The 19,195-nt window shown below is 37.8% G+C and overlaps 3 protein-coding genes across 4 annotated transcripts in view; 1 reads left to right on the top strand and 2 right to left on the bottom strand.

Moving 5' to 3' along the window:
- Positions 1–19,195, top strand: part of LOC137288184 (blood vessel epicardial substance-like) — a 164,777-nt gene that overhangs the window by 40,769 nt on the left and 104,813 nt on the right. The window lies entirely within an intron of this gene.
- Positions 588–8,648, bottom strand: LOC137286227 (alpha-L-fucosidase-like). 2 transcript variants are annotated; one of them, XM_067817955.1, is made up of 8 exons: positions 8,222–8,648; positions 7,186–7,328; positions 5,653–5,783; positions 4,687–4,817; positions 3,037–3,137; positions 2,367–2,499; positions 1,756–1,926; positions 588–1,333 (listed from the first exon to the last, which is right to left on the bottom strand). In XM_067817955.1, the coding sequence occupies exons 1-8, from the start codon at positions 8,602–8,604 to the stop codon at positions 1,084–1,086; spliced, it is 1,443 nt and encodes a 480-aa protein (XP_067674056.1). In that variant the 5' UTR covers positions 8,605–8,648; the 3' UTR covers positions 588–1,083. The 2 variants fall into 2 exon arrangements, with proteins under 2 accessions (XP_067674056.1, XP_067674057.1); XM_067817956.1 differs by having other exon boundaries at positions 7,222–7,328; positions 8,222–8,643.
- LOC137286371 (alpha-L-fucosidase-like) lies at positions 12,857–18,828 on the bottom strand. Its single transcript, XM_067818187.1, has 8 exons — positions 18,412–18,828; positions 18,057–18,163; positions 17,346–17,476; positions 16,100–16,230; positions 15,872–15,972; positions 15,355–15,487; positions 14,497–14,667; positions 12,857–13,596 (listed from the first exon to the last, which is right to left on the bottom strand). The coding sequence occupies exons 1-8, from the start codon at positions 18,807–18,809 to the stop codon at positions 13,347–13,349; spliced, it is 1,422 nt and encodes a 473-aa protein (XP_067674288.1). The 5' UTR covers positions 18,810–18,828; the 3' UTR covers positions 12,857–13,346.

Genomic DNA, 19,195 nt, shown 5'->3' with positions numbered 1-19,195 from the left:
CTACCCCAATACACTACAATACAGGACAGTTAAAGTCACTCTATCACACTACACTTCTCAAAAATTAAATTATGCATTTCTCCCATGAATACTATCAGCCCTCAGAGAAGCCACCATATATGCTTTATTAAAGAAAATGCACATATATTGATTACAATATTAAATTCTGAAGTTTTGCATTAAATTGACTCCTGTGCCCTCTACTGGCCAAACATTACTTAAAGTGAACACCATAGAGTTATGTCCCTTTGAGTATTCTCTGTGAATATCTCATGCACAACTTGTGATTGAAACCATATCAGCAAACACCGACATAACTGCTTGTGACAACTTTCGATGTACTTGTTTACATTCAAGTTTTGGCAAGAGTTTTCTGTTTGGAAGCCTTATGTCGAGAAGTTTCAGTTATCAATTGCAGACAAGTCTATGGGATAATAGATCTTTTATTGCATCAGTAGGAAGCTGATGGAATATATTGTTGACAATATGTGACATTGCGCCTTTAAAGTATGTCGCTTTATTATCACATATGCTCCTTATTAATTTGTTTTTTTAAACTCTGCAACAGTAAAGTATCAAGTTCAAAATCCGATTGAAAAATTATATTTATTTCTGTTCATAAAATTACATAAAAAACAACTGAACAGCTGTGACACTTAAATTTGGGTAAACATTCTGTTCAAAGATTCTACATACAACTGATTCACTGACTGTAATCAGTTTACCACCGTTTCCTGACCTTTATTAGCACCGGCTCTGGTAACACTGCTACAAAAAGGCACACATCAGAGTGTATTACCCTTGATGGAAGTGTACAACTTCTACTGGCTTATATGACTGCTGTTGATGGTGGGGCTGCTTAGTGGTTAAACATTTATCGTCATGCTGAATGCCCGGGTTCGATTCCAGAGATGGGTACAATGTATGAAGGCCATCTCTGACGTCACCAAGCCTTGATATTGCTGGAATATTACTTAAAGCAGCGAAAAACCATATTCACATACTCACTCATGTATGACTGCAAAGGGAAATCTAATAATAATCAATAAGAATTAGTGTCCGATGTTGGTGTCTCCCTGTGTTTCAGTTGGTGATGCCAGTAAGTTTGAACACCCAACCCCACTGGCATGGCATCTGGTTGGCAGGGATGGCAGGAACGTTAACTGTCATCCCACCGGAAGCCCGCTTGTCCCAGGTAAACTGACCCTGGTATCCTAGAAGGGTGACGGTTGTGCCGGAAGAAGGCACTGGAGCAGCAAGGGCAAGGTTATTTGTGGTTCCATTAGGCCAAGAAAAAATGATAGCGTAGACACTGCCTTCATTCTTTGTATACCTGAAAGTTCAAATTGTCCGTTAAATAGAGGGATTACCAGATATGCTGAGTTTCATGTAAAATGTGTCAGAAGGCTTATTTAAGAGAAGTAGAGTTTAATAAACAGTCTTATTTAATCATTCAGATTTCATGGATGTATCTAAATTTTCGTTGACACAGATAAGAGGAGTTATATGAGTTCAGTATGATGCTGAAACAGACATCAAAGCCATGTTCATTGATGGTAAGAACAGTTTGGGTCAGGAGAATTTACAAGGTTGGTCCTGTAATGGTATCTGTAGGATGTTGAACACAAGCAGGTATGGGTGTTGTTTTCTTTAAATATTTTTGTGTAAACACATAAAAAATATTTAGTTTTGAAGATATATTTTGTACATCATAAACAAATACGAAAGCAATCTGCAGCTCTTATTTCTGCTCACCAAACACGAGGAGTGATGGTATCATTCTGATGGGACCAAGGTTTGCTGCTGTAGATAGCTTCTCCATTGACCTTCAACCACTGCCCCAGACCTCGTAGTCTCTCCTCATAGATTGGTGTAATCATTCCATACTTGGTAGGACCAACATTGATGAGCATGTTGCCACCGCAGCTGTTTGAGGGAAATGAAAATGTCATTAATGCTATTCATTTTCATATTGCAAAATGTTTTCTTATCTTGCAGTGTGAGTTATGTCACCTTTGGTTCCAAAGTGATCTCCTTCAAACCGTCCATTGTTTTTGTTCAAAACTCTGATGTTTCATCTAATTACCTGATCTTATGATGTTTTTTATGTCATATGAAGTGCTCTTGTTCTAGGGGATAATGGGTTATATTTAGAAGAACAGGTACAATTCTGGTTTGCTTTCTTGTATTGGTTTTCAGTTGAACTCCATACGCCATAGGCTACAAAGATGTGTAGTATTTTGTATTAAAAGAGAAATGTAAGGAAACAATGGTTGAAAAAATATCTCATACAAAGTAAGAGAATACTTGTCGAGCTAGACTCAGATACCTATGAATGTCGGTACTGGAACTGAAATCTTATATACCTTACAGTTTCAGCAAAGGTTTCAATAATTTCTGTCATGGTAAGAAAGTCTTCCAGGATGGCTTTTCGACGAAATCCCCAAGATTTCTTGTCTATTGTCATGGCATTCTCCCACTTCCTGGGCTGGAGGGTGCCTAATATAAAATTGTGAGTTCAGATGTCACAAAAGTCAGTTGTTCTTTATCCAAATATAAAGTAACTGGATTCAGATTCTGACAATGGACATTTCGGTGTAAAGTATTTGTGAACACTTGTTGGACCTGCAGTAAGCTGGGTAAGAAACTCCCTAAAATTTCAGCCAAAGCACAGGGCTTGTAAATGTAAAACTTGCCAGCCCTGACCAAAACTTACCTTTCCACAGTTAATACCAATGCAAGACAAGACTTAACTGTTTATTTCAGCTTTGTGAGTGTATATCCTGAAATATGATGAATATCTTCATATACATGTCTAAATTGTAACCTGACCGTCGGACAGGTGAATTTGAGAATCTGGCAGTCTTTGTTGAAAGTATGCCATCCCGGGTGGTCAGACTAGCATATATTTCAAACGCTGGAATAAACATTGGAGGAGTAGGTGAAGAACAATGTATACATTTGCAAACAATGTTGGTTTAGAGGAGGAAAGGGCACAGAACTAGTCGAGAGGGAAAAGCAGAGGGATGAGCTTACCTGGATTGTACCTGTCTGAACAGGTGAGGAATCCCCCATGATGACACCCTATGCCATTGTTTCCCCAACGGTCATTCGTCACCACAGTGTCCTTGACGGGACTGAAGATAAAGATGAAAGTAAATGTTACTAGTTACCATCTAGAACTGGACACTCACCTTGTGGAACAGATAAATTGGTACAGATCCTTTTAAGTATACATTCAGCTTCTTCAGTCATGTTAAGTCCTTTTATACAAACTAAAATGTCAACATGTAATTTCATTTGGCATTAAGAGTGTGTTAATAAAAAGAACCCAACCCATGATATAGAAGAGTATCGGTTGCTGATTCAGTGAAGACATATATGTCCATGGTGAACTTTTATTTCCAGTACAAACTGAACACTTCCTTCCACTTTCGTATTTTTGCTGTACTGATAGCAAAGAAGATAAAAGTCCTGCGATATTTTGAAATACTGACATCAAACATGAATGAATGCTTTTTGCTAAGGACAAAGCATGTCCTGTCAAGAAGATTTGAAGATTCTGGAACCCTTTCGAGAACTAATTGTTACCCACAACTCTGTCTATTAAATTACTTTTTTCTTCAAGGAGAAATCCTCTCAATTTAGAACAGTTTCAAAAGCTTATGATGCAGTTTTAACTATTCCAGTAATCATCAAATTTTTCTGAAAAAAGTCTTGGCAGTATCATTTTCATTTTTTTTTTTTAATATGATTTTAAATCTTAAGTGTTTCAAAGAACTGCTTAGGAGACATATGTTACCTCATGTTATATGTTGATCTTTTCACTATATTGAGCAACATACTGTATTGGAGAACATTATATGTTTTTTGCAGTTTTTTTAGTGACATGACAAAGAATACATAAATATATTATTTATTGATATACAACATTGGGAATTGGTGGGACTGATTGCCAAAAGACCCAAGGGCTAAGTGGTAACATGTTGGATGTGACCTAGGGTTACCCATAGCACAACGGGTGCTAACTTTTTGTGTTGGGAGGCCAAAACAGTTGTCAGACAGGGTCTCAAATCTCTCTCTGAGTATAGGGATCAGGTGGAGAAAAAGAAATCTAATGCTTCCACCATCCATAATGTCTCTGATGTTGAGGTATAGAAGGGAGTTGGATAGTCTTGTTCTATGGCTGTATTGAAGCCTAAGTCCACATATTTATACCAAAATTTTGGCGTAACAGCTGACGTCAAGCAAGTGATGTACAGTACTGAGGGGTTAACTTTTTGTGATGGGATAATTCCAGCTGGGATTGTTATTCATCTTAAGAGAAATTATTTTTACATGTATGTTTTCAAACATTTCTATAAAAATTCAACATTTCAAACCTGGAAAAAAAATTGGGTAAACATGTGACGAACACTGATGTTCCACTGGCTACACATGAATAAATTGCCTATGTTCAAACTTTCATCTGAATGATACATAAATATTTTACATACTTGTTTCTCTGTATCATATTCATAATGCTAAATAAATGATTAGATAATGATTTATAAGGACATTTATATATTACTCCCGCGTTTGAAATCAGATTGGAAACCTGTTATCATCTGAGTTTGAATGGCTTTGTAGTTTTGAAAATGTTGAAAATTATGAAGCCCTTAAATATTTTTAGAACTGGAAACCAACCTGTCATTGTAGAGCCAAGCAATAAAATTTGTAGCATTCCAGTAGGTATCTGGTCCTGCAGATCCATCAGACCATACAATGTCAGGCTTGTAGGTGTTCACGAGCTCATACAACTCTGGCATTGTCTTGTTCTGAATGAGACGAGATTGACAATACTGACATTTTTAGCTCTGAATGAGTGAGCATAAGCTTATATTTTAATACAAATGTCTCCATGCTTTCTACAGTTTTGATAATCTTGTGGAAACAAAGAGAACTTCAGATGAAGAAAGATTTGTATCAGGAAGATACCTCAGAGACCATTTAGTCTTTCTTTTACAAAAATGCTTGATACAAGAACTTGTGTCCTTGAACTGAATTTCAGATATTGTTTTTTGATAATGTATTCTCTTCCTAAACATAGTTTATGTTACATTAGTATTTTCATAACTGTGACTTCCACATTTTTTCTGTTTTACGTCTTTTGTTATTTTCTTTTCTAATTCAATTGTATTAGATAGGATTTAATAATTCTTTGCACTAAACCAAATTATGACTATCTGTATTTTCAGGCTGCTGTTTGATAGAAGATGTATATGTATTCCATATTTTGTAGTGCTGGCTAAAATAAAAAATATGGGACTATTTAAAAAAATGATTATCAATCTGAAACAAACGAAAGACTAATAATATGCCATTTGTGTCATCAGTAATGTTGTACATAAGCTAATGAAATGAAATAATGTTTTCAAATGCTCAGACCCAACACTAGACACCAAACAGTAGGTTAAATCTTCATTCATAGGCTACTTCTGATTTATGTTCAACACTCACAGTGTTGTATCAGTATTCAAAATGTCAACAGTGATGTGAAAAATGTTCATTTCTTTCAGATTTGTTTTTTATTTGCGCTAGATCTTACTTTCATTACTTTCAAAGCTTGATCAGTCTTGAGACATTAGGAAATCAAAACAAGAAATTTCTTACAAACACAAAGTCCTGTGTTGTGAAGTTGTTGGCAACATCCTTAAGATACAGTGGGTGGAACCACTCAAAGAGAGAGTGATACAAGCCAAAGTGGAGGTCTGTCTTGCTGCGGATGGCCTGGGCCAGCTCACCTGATGACAAATGTATGCATTAACTAGTGTGTTAGCTTTTTGTCCCCGGCATGTAATGGTAACAGGGGATATAGTCGACTCCTCGTCCGTCCATCCATCCGTTCGTCCATCTGTAATCATTTTGTTTCCGGAGCATAACTCAAAAAACATTCAATATTTTTAGACCAAACTTGATAGATATAGTAATCTCAGCCTATGGTTGTGCCTTTTGCTATTTACAGATATTTGGCATTTATATTTTTTTTGTGTGTTTTTCCATGGCACATTTGGGTGTTAGTCTTATGGTGGGGTGGGCTTCATTTCCAGAGCAGAATTCAAAAACCGTTCTATATTTTTCTGCAGAACTTGGTAGATATATCAATCAGAACCTAAAGTGGTCCCTTTTGCTATGTACAGGTTTTTGTGATTTATTATTTTCTCAGTTTCCATGGAAATGTTTTGGACCTAGTCTCAATAGTGAGAGGTGTGTTTCATTTCCAGAGCAGAACTCAAAACTTCTTAATATCTGTTAGTAAAACTTTCTAGATATGTGTGGCAGACCCCAAAGTGGTGCCTTTTGGTTTTTAAAGTTTTTTGTGATGTTTTATTTCTTGGTTTCCATGGAAATGTTTCGGACTTAGTCTCAAAATGGAGGGGTGGGCTTCGTTCCCAGAGCACAACTCGAAAACCATTTCACATCTTTCAACAGATCTTGGCAGATATATGAGACAGATCTTGACATTGTGACTTTGCTGGTGACAGATATATGGCATTTATAATTTCCATGAAACAATTCAAACTTAGTCTAAAAAAACAATGAGTAACTCTCAGATTATTTCTCCTTTCAAACATGTGGGCCGGGGGGGATATGTCATCTTCTGGTGACTCTTGTTTATTGTGGTCATGCTACACACAGCATGATTCTAGCTAAACATAACGCCTCATACGTTTGGGTCATGGAACCAGAGTTGAAGTTGCTGCACATGTCATCCTTTTCTTTTCATCTTACCATTTGTTTGTTTAGTTGGTTGCTTAACACTGCATCCAGCAATATTCCATATATGTGACAGTTGACTGTGAATAATAAGTCTTTCAATTGTTGACCGCTTGATCACTATTAATCATCTCTTTTGAGAAGCATTGGTTCCAGAAGACCAATTTGAACCCGGATGTGTAGCAGCCTTCATTCAGCCAGTGCATTATACTCCCATGCAATATTGCTCTTAATCCATATGGAATGTTTGACTACACAGTATGATAATTATATTGACCAAGGACACCTTACAACAAATGCTATTAGTGAATGTATTTGTGCTTGTCACCATTCTTGCTCATTATGACAGACCTCTATCTACTCAAATCTGAATTCTCTAAAGCCAATGTGGAGGATTGAGAGCATGGGACATAACTACATTGACCATACACTTCTCTGTATCCACTGGATTATACAGTGTCTTACCCACAATGTCTCTTTTTGGTCCAACCATCTGGGAGTTCCAGTTGAAGGAGACATTTGTTGGCCAGTTGCAGAAACCTTCATGGTGCTTGCTTACAAATACAATATACCTGCAACAGACAGTCATGGTGTTAAATGGATAACTGAATAATACAGACTTTATGTCCTGTAGTACCAGTCCAAATAAATGTTGCCTTGCAACCAAAGAAGTAGTTTTCTAAAACAAAACTGAGGTCTTAATTCATTTGATAAACATAAATATGCTAGATAATACTGGAAATTGTCTCATACCTTGCTCCAGATTCTTCAAGGAGTTCTGCCGATAGGTTGGCATTACAGAATTCAGTGAATGCAAAATTCACAGTCAATGTAAATGACCGCTGACTTCATGCTTATCAAATCATATAAGCATATCTATACACACTAAGGAAGTATTTATCTTGGCATGTTTTAAGTCTTGATACTTGACATTTATGATCTTGCATGAATATACTGATTTGGAATAACATAAATCGTCTCATACTTAGTTTGAGCATCTGCAACTAGTTTTGTCTATGTGTTGGCATCAGAAAATTCAGTACATGCGAAACTCAGTGTAAATGAAAGAAACGCTGATGCCCTGTTACCAGTTCATATAAACACTTTGCTACACACTAAATCAGAATTCATATAAACATGGTTTAAGTCTTAATAATTGCTCAGAATTCAAAGTGATGCTGCTCTCTGGTGTTACATTATTTCCCTGATGGAATTGTATTTTCAAAGCTGCTACTAAGCACTGAGGGCGACCATATAGGTCTGTACATCCACTTCTCAGGTAGCTATTTTAAACAGCTGGATGGACTGAGTGCAATGTGGACAAAGTGACTTGCCCAGGGACAGTGTGAAACCCAGGTCACCTTTGGCGTGAGAGGCCAGCATGCTATCCCCTATACCAATGTGCTCCACAATTCTTTGATTAAGATAGATATACTGAACAGCAAGAGTAGCTATCATCTCATACTTAGCTCCAGCATCTGCAAATAGGTCTGCCCATGTGTTGGCATCATAGAATTCAGCTGTAAAATCTTGAGCAAAATCTGCATAGGTCCAGTCTGGTCTGTAGTTCTTCTTCATGAATTCTACCGTGCTAGCTTGCTTCTTCTCCTGCCAGCGTTCCCAGAACCACTCAGAACCAAAACTTGGCACAGAGAACACTCCCCAGTGGATGAAGATTCCTAGTTTAGCTTCATCATACCATGGTGGAAGTGGACGGGAATCTATGGAAGCCCAGTTTGGTTCATAGCGAACTTCTGCAGTTTTCTTGTGTACAGAACTTGCTTGTATAGTTACAAGTATAGTTACAAGGATGGTTAGGATGACTGTACCAGCCTGAAGCGAAGCCATTTTGACTGAGGCGTCATTTGTTGTTGTTAAGATAGGAGAGTGACTGATATCACTTCCAGATATGATGGTGTAATCTGGGACAAGGTCATGATGTTGATTATTTTATCTGTGCATGATGTGGTCATGTGTATCAACCAGAGCTGACAATGTTGGTTGGTTTGTTGTTTAATGCAGCAATATTCCAGCCTTATGACTATGATCTGTATATGAACAAGGCTGGACCAGACAATCCAGTGATCAATATCAAGAGCATCAGTCTGTGAAATTCGATATGATGACATGTATCAAACAAGTCAGCAAGCCTGACCACCTGATCCCATCAGTTGCATGGGTCACTGAAGAACCAGGATTCAATGAAGATTAAATATCTTGTTGTACCTATCACACAAGATAATGTAACATGTCTAAATAATTATGCTGACTAATCTATGTTACATATACAGTATTGTTTCAAGTACACATTTCATGGTTCAGTGGAACAGTTTTAATGTTTGAAATGTGTACAAATATCTTGTCCATTCAAGATCAAAAGGAACGTGACATGTGATATAAGCAGTGAAGATTACTAAAGCATGTGTCTGTGATGGCAGGCGTGGTGGGGTAGCCTAGCTTGTGGTTCACATGTTCACTCATTACACCAATGTCCTGGGTTCAGTTACTTAAATGGATACAGTTTGTAAAGCCCATTCCTGGTGTCCACTGCAGTGCTGTTGCAGAAACATTGCTAAGTAGCACAAAACTTAACTCACTCACTCACTCTCAATAAGAGATGCGTTCTCTGAAATAAACTGTTCATGACTGCCATCACCGAATATGCATCTTGTTGTGTAACACAACCTGGATGAGACTAACTGAAGTTTGTTTTGTTGATGTCCTCTTTGAAACTTCAAATCATTATTTTTGCAGTCAAGAGTGAATAATGCACACAAAGATTATGAGAAACTTTTATACTTTTGCACCTATAACAAAATATTTGCTAATCAGCCCATTTTTTAAACACATGTTGACATCATCAAAAGCCTGGTTTTACCAGGAATTTGAGATGTTCTGTCATAAACCTTGGTTCTGATGTTAAGCGCTCTACTAACACAGTCTAGGTAAGAACTTCATGTATTACACACCAGTCAGAGACAGGTTGATTGTATGGGCCTAATCTTTGTTGCATCATTGTTTGGAGTATGATTAGTTTCTAACCATGACCTGTATATCTACATATGTAGACTCATAGTTAATGGGTGACCTTGAGTTAGTGATCTATCACAACATTGACTCTACTTGAACTACAGAGGTTAGAAAGAATGAATATGTGAAACGCCCGGATGATGATGGTCAGGGGAGATATAATAGTCGTCTCGTGATCACATGAAAGAACTTTTATTTGACCTGATTGTGTGTGTAATTGTGTACAAAGGTCAAACATGTTTTTAATGTCCTCCTATATGAAATGCATAATTTTTTTATGGATCTTTTTAACTTTTGTCTTGTAGACTAATATTTGGTCTCTGAAAATATACCATTAAAGATAGTAGGAGATATTCCATTTTGGAGTGATATTATTTGAGAAAATAGTTGTATGATTAATATTGTTTGGATTTAGAAAATAATATTTCCATTCACAACACATGGATTTTCTGCAATCATGCCAGTTTTATACTGCAGTCAGGAGTATTCCAGCTGTGTGTTGGCGGTCTGTAAATAATTGAGTCTCAACCAGATAATCCAGTGATCATCAGCATGACCATTGATCTGTTCAGTTGCAAACTGATGACATGTATCAACCAAGTCAACAAGCCTCCCACAATATCCGATTAGTTGCCTCTTACGACAAGCAAAGTCTCCTTTCACTGCTGAAGACCTATTCTACCTTGGATCTCCATGAGCCAGTATTGTTTGGAACACAGTTAGAGTCTTCGAACGGCATTTGGAAGTGATACACATAAAGGCAAGAATTTATGGATGTCAACTAAAATATTCATGTGCTGTTGCTCTTATTATACATGTTGACAGACCTTACTGTATGATCTCCATGTTTATGTAATACAGAGTCTTTGAATGGCATTTTGAAGTGATACTCGCAAAGGCAAGAATTTATGGATGTCATGAATAAGTAAGAATATACTCTGAAACTTTGTGTCCAACATAAAGAAGTTGACATCCTTAACTATATGTGTCTTTCATGTCAGGAACAGCTATGTCACCTGGAAGATGTTGGACATTGTAACAAGACAGGGCATTGTGGCACACGCTCTTAATGTCTTATCATTATCTTATGATTGATGATCTGTCACATTATGTGCTCAGCTCATTCCATGTAAGTAAAGGTTATATGGGAATTTCTGTCTGATATGATTTTTACATACTGTAAATCATTATATTTTTGCGAGCATGATATTTTTGCGAAAATTGCGAATAACTTAAGCTCGCAAAAATATCATGATGCAATTTGCTGGTAGAATGCAATGAATAATCAGCAAACAACCTGTCCTATCTTCGCTTTATTATTCACGCTTTATTATTAACAACAGATCTAGAGAACACATATATTAAGCAATGACAACCACGCAGAGAATGACTAATTACTAGCATTACTCGTCCTCATGTGTCACATGTCAAACAATGAATACCTGAACAAAAGTCACTCAATCAGTATGTCCAATACTCCAGACAGGCGCCAACCACGCAACACACATTTCTTGGAGACTGTTTGAAAGGCCGAGATCATCCAGCGGGTGTGGATAGCTTTCATGACACTTATCTGGAGATCAACAGCTTCGCCGACACTGTCAGTCAGTCAGTCCATTTAATTTAATCCCTTTGAACCGTTTTAAGCTTATATGGCCTATGGGTGTCTGCACAGGACGTCGACCTTTGGGTAAAATGTCACGGTTGAGGTAAGAAAAAAGGTCGACGTCCTGTGCATTTGACCAAGTACCAATTAACTGGGACTTAAAGAAGACAAAGAAATAATCCAGTGTTTTCACAAGGGGATAATCCGGATTATGTGGTTGAAAGCACATACAACAGGAAAAAATACTATCTGTCGACCAACATATTTATTGATCAATAAATATCATCCCATATGAAGAAGGTGAGATGCAGCATCTGCATAATCTCTTGTGCTCATGAGTCCATTCCCGAGGTTATGTCTCAGAACGTCCAGGCGACGTTCCAAATCCCTGTACTTCCTTTTCTTCAAGGGACGTTTTTGGCCACTGGTGATCAAGGTGACTGTTGGTGTGGAAGCCGTCGGAATCGTGGTGGTTCCACTGTGGTCTGTGGAAGTCACCCTCCATCCAGTAACTGGTGACGTAGTCACTTAGGTCTCAGCATCGTGGGTCATCAGGCATACTCTCCAATGTATCCAGCCACAACTCCTCAACCTTCAAACATAGAAAACGTTGATGAATAGCATCTACTTATTGTGTTTATTAATTGTACTTTTCATATATTTTTAAAACACTTATCATAATACATACCTCGTGGACTGGTAACAATGGCAACACACACATCTCCTGATGAATTTTCTGATTTCACTGGGTGTAATGGAAAAAACGCCCTTTCCATTCTGCTTGGGGGAAGATAACTGCAGAGGCATTCCGCGCAGCTAACTCATTTTCATATTAGGGATTGCTCACCTTTATGTCTACTTCGACATTGGGATAACTATGGTCACCTATCACCTTCGTAACAATGTCATTGACGGTTGATGCAGCGGCATTACAGTTCTGTGTACATTTCCATGATATCCAATCTCGCTTCCTCTTGTTCACACGGTACATAAAGCCACTAACACACAGATATCTGCCGCCACGAGAGGTAGGAAGAAATCGTTGATTCCACTGTGCATTCGCCATATCAAAACTGAATGTAATCTACCTCAAGTTCTGTCCTTATGTATCAAATTTAATTAAATGTGTTCATATTTGTAAAAAAACAATCTCATATGATAACAATGATGACACTGATGACAAGGGTGACATTTTGGGTGAACAACGTGGGTGAACTATGTTCACCCTTATGGTATGGTACCAATGGGACGCCCAAGTTGTCAACAATCTTAAAACAACACACACTAGCGGATTAGCGTGGCTCTAACAACACCTTTGACATCAAAGTTAGCCGCAGCTCGACTTCGTGTGCATAGCAAAATTTCAAAAGGTTGACTTCGTGTGCATAAAACGGCCTATGCAGCAAGTGTTGTTTTTAGGAAAACACTGATTGCATACATGCGGAAGTACTCCACTAAATGGTGTTCAAGATTAGCAGCAAACTTTAATATGTAATTGGATTTACTTCAGATAAAACTTTCAGATGCAAGTAAGCTTTGAAACTGTCAAACTAAACTATGTTTTGAGAATTAGGCAAGTCGCAAAAATATTGTGACGCAAAAATGTCTGTTGGTCACCACTCGCAAAAATATCATGACGCAAACATTTCGTGATTTACAGTATACACGCAGAGATGATTAAACCATAATTTGTTTGTAACTGTCATATACAGTCTTGACAGTGAAGATTTACAGTCTACCAATCAACTCCAGTGGCAGATAATTACAGAAAACTTGTATGCACTCTTTATATGCTCTCTCTGTTTGTGTCAGGAATTATCTCTATGTTCTAAGCTTTACTCCAACCACTGTCTTAGATACGCTTGTCTACTGGTGTATATGACTGCCCTGAAGCAATATAAAATATCCAGTAATCATCAGAGAGATTTAAGTGTCCGCTATTGGTGCCAGTGTTTCAGTTGGTGATGCCAGTAAGTTTGAACACCCAACCCCACTGGCATGGCATTTGGTTTACAGGGATGGCAGGAACGTTAACTGTCATCCCACCTGATGCCCGCTTGTTCCATGTGAACTGACCCTGGTAACCTAGAAGGGTGACGGTTGTGCTGGAAGAGGGCACTGTTGCACCAAGGGCAAGGTTATTTGTGGTTCCATTTGGCCATGAAAATATTGTAGCGTAGACACTGCCTTCATTCTTTGTGTACCTGAAAATAAAAATCATTTTTCAAATCATAAAGGGTTTATCAGATATGCTGTTACAATGAAGGGTTAAACTTTGTTGCTGCACACATACATTATTTTTGTGTTTATTTATAATTTTGGACTAATGCAAAAAGTCATCTAAAATGTGTCAGAAGGCTTTAATAAGAGTAGAATTCAGTAGTTAGAGTGCTGTTGAATGGTTGTTTTCATGATCTTTGATATGCTCTTTAATCTGTGAAAATGATTCTGTGATAGGGATGTAATAATTACATTTCAAAAACCTTCACAAGACAAATATGCATTCTTCCTCACAAGATAAATGTTTTTTCTGACAAATCCAACATGTCCCCAGCTCACAGAAATCAGGAAGGGGCACTGTGAGATTGCTGTGAGATTAGTTTCTGAGTCTTGGACTGTTTGCTCACATGCTATTATTCACAGTGGGTCTGGATGGTGTCTCTTCATGTCTTACACATAACCTCATTGCAGTGGTTTCCATATCAATTTGGGAGGCGACTTAGAAGATCAAGCGGTCAGGCTCACTGACATTGTCAACACATCATGTCTCATTTGCATAGATCATTGTTGATCTCTGGATTGTCTGGTCCAGATTTGATATTTTTAGAGGCAACCACCATATATCTTCAGTATTGCTGAGTGTCACCAGGTGTTGAGCAACAAACACACAATCATATCAACTGTACAGTTTGTGGGTCAGAGTGCTTTGATTTGTATCAACCAAGGTGGAGGTCATGTTTCTGCAATGCCTTCATTTAGTACATACAGTTACCAGGAATGGGTTCCAATCGTATTTTAGTGCAAGATTTAGGTTGCCTTAAGTGACATATTGTGTGCATCATACACAAATACGAAAGCAATCTGGAGCTCTTATTTCTGCTCACCAAACACGAGGAGTGATGGTATCGTTCTGATGGGACCAAGGTTTGCTGCTGTAGATAGCTTCTCCATTGACCTTCAACCACTGCCCCAGACCTCGTAGTCTCTCCTCATAGATCGGTGTAATCATTCCATACTTGGTAGGACCAACATTGATGAGCATGTTGCCACCACAGCTATGTAGGGAAAGGAAGTGAATTAATTCATTGATTGAAACCTCTCAAAAGTGACCTACTTCATAGTAATATTGTGTCACAATAGGGACACCATCACAAAGTGATCATGATAAAGTGATATTGATTTCATCTGACTATATTATATTTCATCTTTTGTTCACTAGTGATATACCTCAAATCATTCATTATTTTTATTGCTGTCCGATATTTCATCTAAGTATATGGTCTTATGATGTAAGCTTTCCATGTTTTGTTAAGAACTGATAATGTTCATAGTTTTATTGTGTCATGTCAAGTGATCATGTTCTTGATGATATTGTGCACAAATAGTATTTTTCTCTTTTTGATAGATTGGCTTAGATATGTTTTGATCTAAATATCCATAAAACAATACAATACAAAATGAAGGAAGAAAAAAATGTAAGCAATGACAGACAAAACAAGAACATTGTTGTCAGTGCCCTACAAATGTAAAAAGGTGCAATACCATCTGTTTGTTTGACAATCATGGAAACCCCTTCTCACTTCCTTTCATTTTAAGTACACATGAATCGAGTGAAAGGTCACCGATCATTGTATTCCATGCAATCCAGTTTGGCTTTAAAATAATAGTAAATAACTAAGTCAGTTAATCTGATAATGGTAATCAGTAATGAAACAATATACTGCAATTGACTGTTCAGATACCTTACAGTTTCCACAAAGGTTTCTATAATATCTTCCATGGTGAGAAAGTTATCCAAGACGGCCTCTCGGCGGAACCCCCAGGACTGCTTGTCAATTGTCATGGCATTTTCCCACTTCCTATGCTGAAGTGTGCCTGAAATTGTCAGTTAGTACATCAATAATTCATAATAATAGATCTGTTTGACTGGCATGTAAGAAGTTTTAGAAATTAATTCTTTCTTGAAAATGGTAGGAGAATCTATACTGAGTTGCATCATAATATAATAAAGAAGTTGTAATCCATACAGTACCATATCTTTCTCAGTAGTTCTTTATTAAAATGTTAAAAATAGATTTTAATCCAGATCTGGACAGTGGATGACTAGGGATAAAGTGTTTCTGAGAAAATTGTGCCATGGATTAGGAAGAAGTGGTAGCATAGTGAGAGAAGTATGATGTATACATTGAAAACAAGTAATCAGTTTTGAGAGGGAACACAGAAGGAGAGTCAAGTGAGGGAAAAGGAAGATGACCTTACCTGGATTATACCTGTCTGAACAGGTGAGGAAACCCCCATGATGACACACTATGCCATTGCTTCCCCAACGGTCATTTGTCACCACGGTGTCCTTGACAGGACTGAAGATAAAGATTCACTTATTCATTTTCAGATTTTACTTTTCATCATAAAGACACTGAAGAGAGGTGATAGTTTACAGTTCACACAGTCAATGTTTTCCACTTACATTTGTCTATAGTAACTGACCTGTCATTGTAGAGCCAAGCAATAAAATTTGTAGCATTCCAGTAGGTATCTGGTCCTGCAGATCCATCAGACCATACAATGTCAGGCTTGTAGGTGTTCACAAGCTCGTACAACTCTGGCAGTGTCTTGGTCTGAATATGAAAACATGGACATCACTGCCATTTCTAAAATTGAATACGTGCACTTAAACTTAAATCGTAAATTTGATGGAACCAACATAACCTTAAATGTTCTCTTGTTGATGAAAATGGACAGAATTGCTGAGTCAGGTTTCAGGTATCCCCAACTGATAGTGAAAAAACATCTGGGAAGACATGGAGTTCCTGGCACTGATAAGAGGTGAGCAATTGAGTTAATTGGGATTAGTAGATTAGTAGACATCGAGTGTTGACTATTTGACTACCTGTCAATGAATAGTCAGTTATATGTGTAACTCACTTGGGTGACTACATGAGAATATCAATGCTGAAATGCCAGTGAAGATATGTTGTTTCTGTTGTTACCATGCAATGTGTGACTGTAGCTTTGAACATATGGAATTTCCTTCATTCTCATCCATCAGATTTCCTGTTCTTCACAGATTTCAAGATAGAGGATTATTTATACCACAGGGAAAAACTTATGGCAACTTCAGGATCAAGACAGTCTAGCATCATTGGCAGAAATGTTGATTTCAGAAGGGATCTATCTGACCTGTCCAGAGTTAGGCTGAGAAAGTTAGAGCCACTTTTCTTATTATCCATGAAGATAAATATATGCTACCCATCAAAAGTTTAGACTCACCTGTGTAAATGTAGCCACTGTTGTCAGTCAGCTGTTCTAACTAGATTTTGCAAAGTATTTCATACTGTTTGTAGGTACTGCTCATACATGAACTGATGTATTGTAAAACAAATTCATAACTTTGAAAAGATTACTGTCATGAGTTTAAAAAAATGATTCTAACAAACTTTTACACCAAAATGCAGCTGTTCCGCGATATTTGCACCTGCTTTTCTGGGATTTGATGCATGATCCTTGTGCATTTCATCTGTATAAGGTTTTTGGTTGTCCCTCAAGTCAGCGATGTAACCAGCAATATATGTACATAGCATGTAGTGATTGCTTTAAGTGAGTCTAAGCTTTTGATGGATAGTATACTTTAAACTTGGAGGAATGTTTGTTTATCAATGGCAACAACCCTATGTATTTGTGTGGATGGACATAGCATAAGGAAAGCAGAGGGTTAACACAGGAATATTCTTACCAGCACAAACTCCTGAGTTGTGAAGTTGTTGGCAGCATCTTTCAGATAGATGGGGTTGAACCACTCAAACAGAGAGTGGTACACACCAAAGTGGAGGTCTGTCTTGCTGCGGATGGCCTGGGCCAGCTCGCCTGTCAACAAATGTATCAATTAGCGAAGGTATCTGTCTGTTAACACAGTCTAACGCCACAGTCAGCAAGAATCCAGCTATATTGCATCTCTGTAAGCAATCAAATATGTAAGATACAACAATGACTCAGTCATCCCTGCTATTGGGTCACCGAGCTGGACCATCTGAGACCATCCTTTCGTGGTCTGTTTTTGGTTGTGAGGAACCTGTTCTTACCTTGAGTCCTGATGGTTTTGAGGGGCTGTGGGGTAGCTTAGTGGTTAAGGCATTAAATGGTTAAGGCCGAAGGCATGGGTTCGATTCCCCACATGGGTACAATATGTGAAGCCCATTTTCTGGTGTCCCCCGCCGTGATATTGCTGGAATATTGCTAAAAGCGGCGTAAATCTTACCTCACTCACTCACTTAACCTGATGGTTTTGAGACAACAATTGGATAGCTGTACTATTGGAAACCTATCTGTATCAACTATAGATATGACTTGATCAGTTAATTCACAGGGAGGGTTGAGAGCATGGGACAAAACTACACTGACGAAGCACTTAAATGTCTCTGCTGGGTTGGAATATATAGCGTCTTACCTACAATGTCTCTTTTTGGTCCAACCATCTGGGAGTTCCAATTGAAGGAGACATTTGTTGGCCAGTTGCAGAAACCTTCATGATGCTTGCTTACAAAGACAATATACCTGCAACAGACAGTCATGGTATTCATTGGGTGAATGTTTGGGCTGGTGCACCAAACACTGCATGCACAAGAGTGTAAATAGAAGAAAACAATTCCAACTTCATGTCCTATATTACCAATTTATATAAGCACCATTCCCACAACAAAAGAAGTAGTTTTCTAAAAGGTTTCCTGTCTTGAATCTTGACATTTGATTAATATGATCTAAACATCATATTCAGAACAGAGATAATAGCTTTCATCTCCTACTTAGCTCCAGCATCTGCAAATAGCTCTGCCCACGCGTTGGCATCATAAAATTCTGCTGTAAAATCTTGAGCAAAATCTGCGTAGGTCCAGTCTGGTCTGTAGTTGTTTTTCATGTATTCTGCATATTTTGCCTCCTTCTGTTTTGGATCCGTCCCTTGCCAGCGTTCCCAGAACCACTCAGAACCAAAGCTTGGTACTGAGAACACTCCCCAGTGGATGAAGATTCCTAGTTTAGCTTCATCATACCATGATGGAAGTGGACGGGAATCTATGGAAGCCCAGTTTGGTTCATAACGAACTTCTGAAATGTCTTCTTTGTGTACAGAGTTTGCTTGAATCGTTATAAGTACAGTTACAAGGATGGTTAGGATGACTGTACCAGCCTGTAGGGAAGCCATTTTGACTGTGGTATCATTTGTTGTTGTTAAGATAGGACAGTGACTGATATCATTTCCAGATATGATGGTGTAATCTGGGACAAGGTCATGATGTTGATTATTTTTGTTCTACATAATATGGCAGACTTAATTTGTATATATGTTGTGAATGTAGAGTTATTTGAACTTGCAATGAGAAACATGTACTTAATGCATGCATTTGTGAATAATGACTGTATTACAGCTTTTTGTTCTGTTTATTTTCACTATCTTAAAACACCTATTGGACCAAAGATAAGCTTTCCACCCTTTTAAACTCATGCTGACTTTTACTTTGTTTCAAAATCAGGAATTTGTAATGCTCTTTTATGAACATAGGCTTCAAGTTATGGCATTTACTTATTGTT

Source organism: Haliotis asinina, chromosome 6, assembly GCF_037392515.1.
Source record: "Haliotis asinina isolate JCU_RB_2024 chromosome 6, JCU_Hal_asi_v2, whole genome shotgun sequence".
Lineage (NCBI taxonomy): Eukaryota > Metazoa > Mollusca > Gastropoda > Lepetellida > Haliotidae > Haliotis > Haliotis asinina.
This window is presented reverse-complemented; position numbering and strand designations above follow the sequence as displayed.

What these genes read in the sequence shown, in the direction of transcription:
- LOC137286227 (XM_067817955.1), bottom strand. Translation starts at nt 8,604, where the DNA reads ATGGCTTCGCTTCAGGCTGGTACAGTCATCCTAACCATCCTTGTAACT. An exon ending in CAACACAGGACTTTGTGTTT is followed by an intron (nt 4,818 to 5,652) that starts GTAAGAAATTTC and finishes CGTCTCATTCAG; the next exon opens with AACAAGACAATGCCAGAGTT. An exon ending in ACCTTTGCTGAAACTGTAAG is followed by an intron (nt 1,927 to 2,366) that starts GTATATAAGATT and finishes TCCCTCAAACAG; the next exon opens with CTGCGGTGGCAACATGCTCA.
- LOC137286371 (XM_067818187.1), bottom strand. Translation starts at nt 18,809, where the DNA reads ATGGCTTCCCTACAGGCTGGTACAGTCATCCTAACCATCCTTGTAACT. An exon ending in TTTGCAGATGCTGGAGCTAA is followed by an intron (nt 18,164 to 18,411) that starts GTAGGAGATGAA and finishes TGTCTGTTGCAG; the next exon opens with GTATATTGTCTTTGTAAGCA. An exon ending in ACCAAAAAGAGACATTGTAG is followed by an intron (nt 17,477 to 18,056) that starts GTAAGACGCTAT and finishes ATTTGTTGACAG; the next exon opens with GCGAGCTGGCCCAGGCCATC.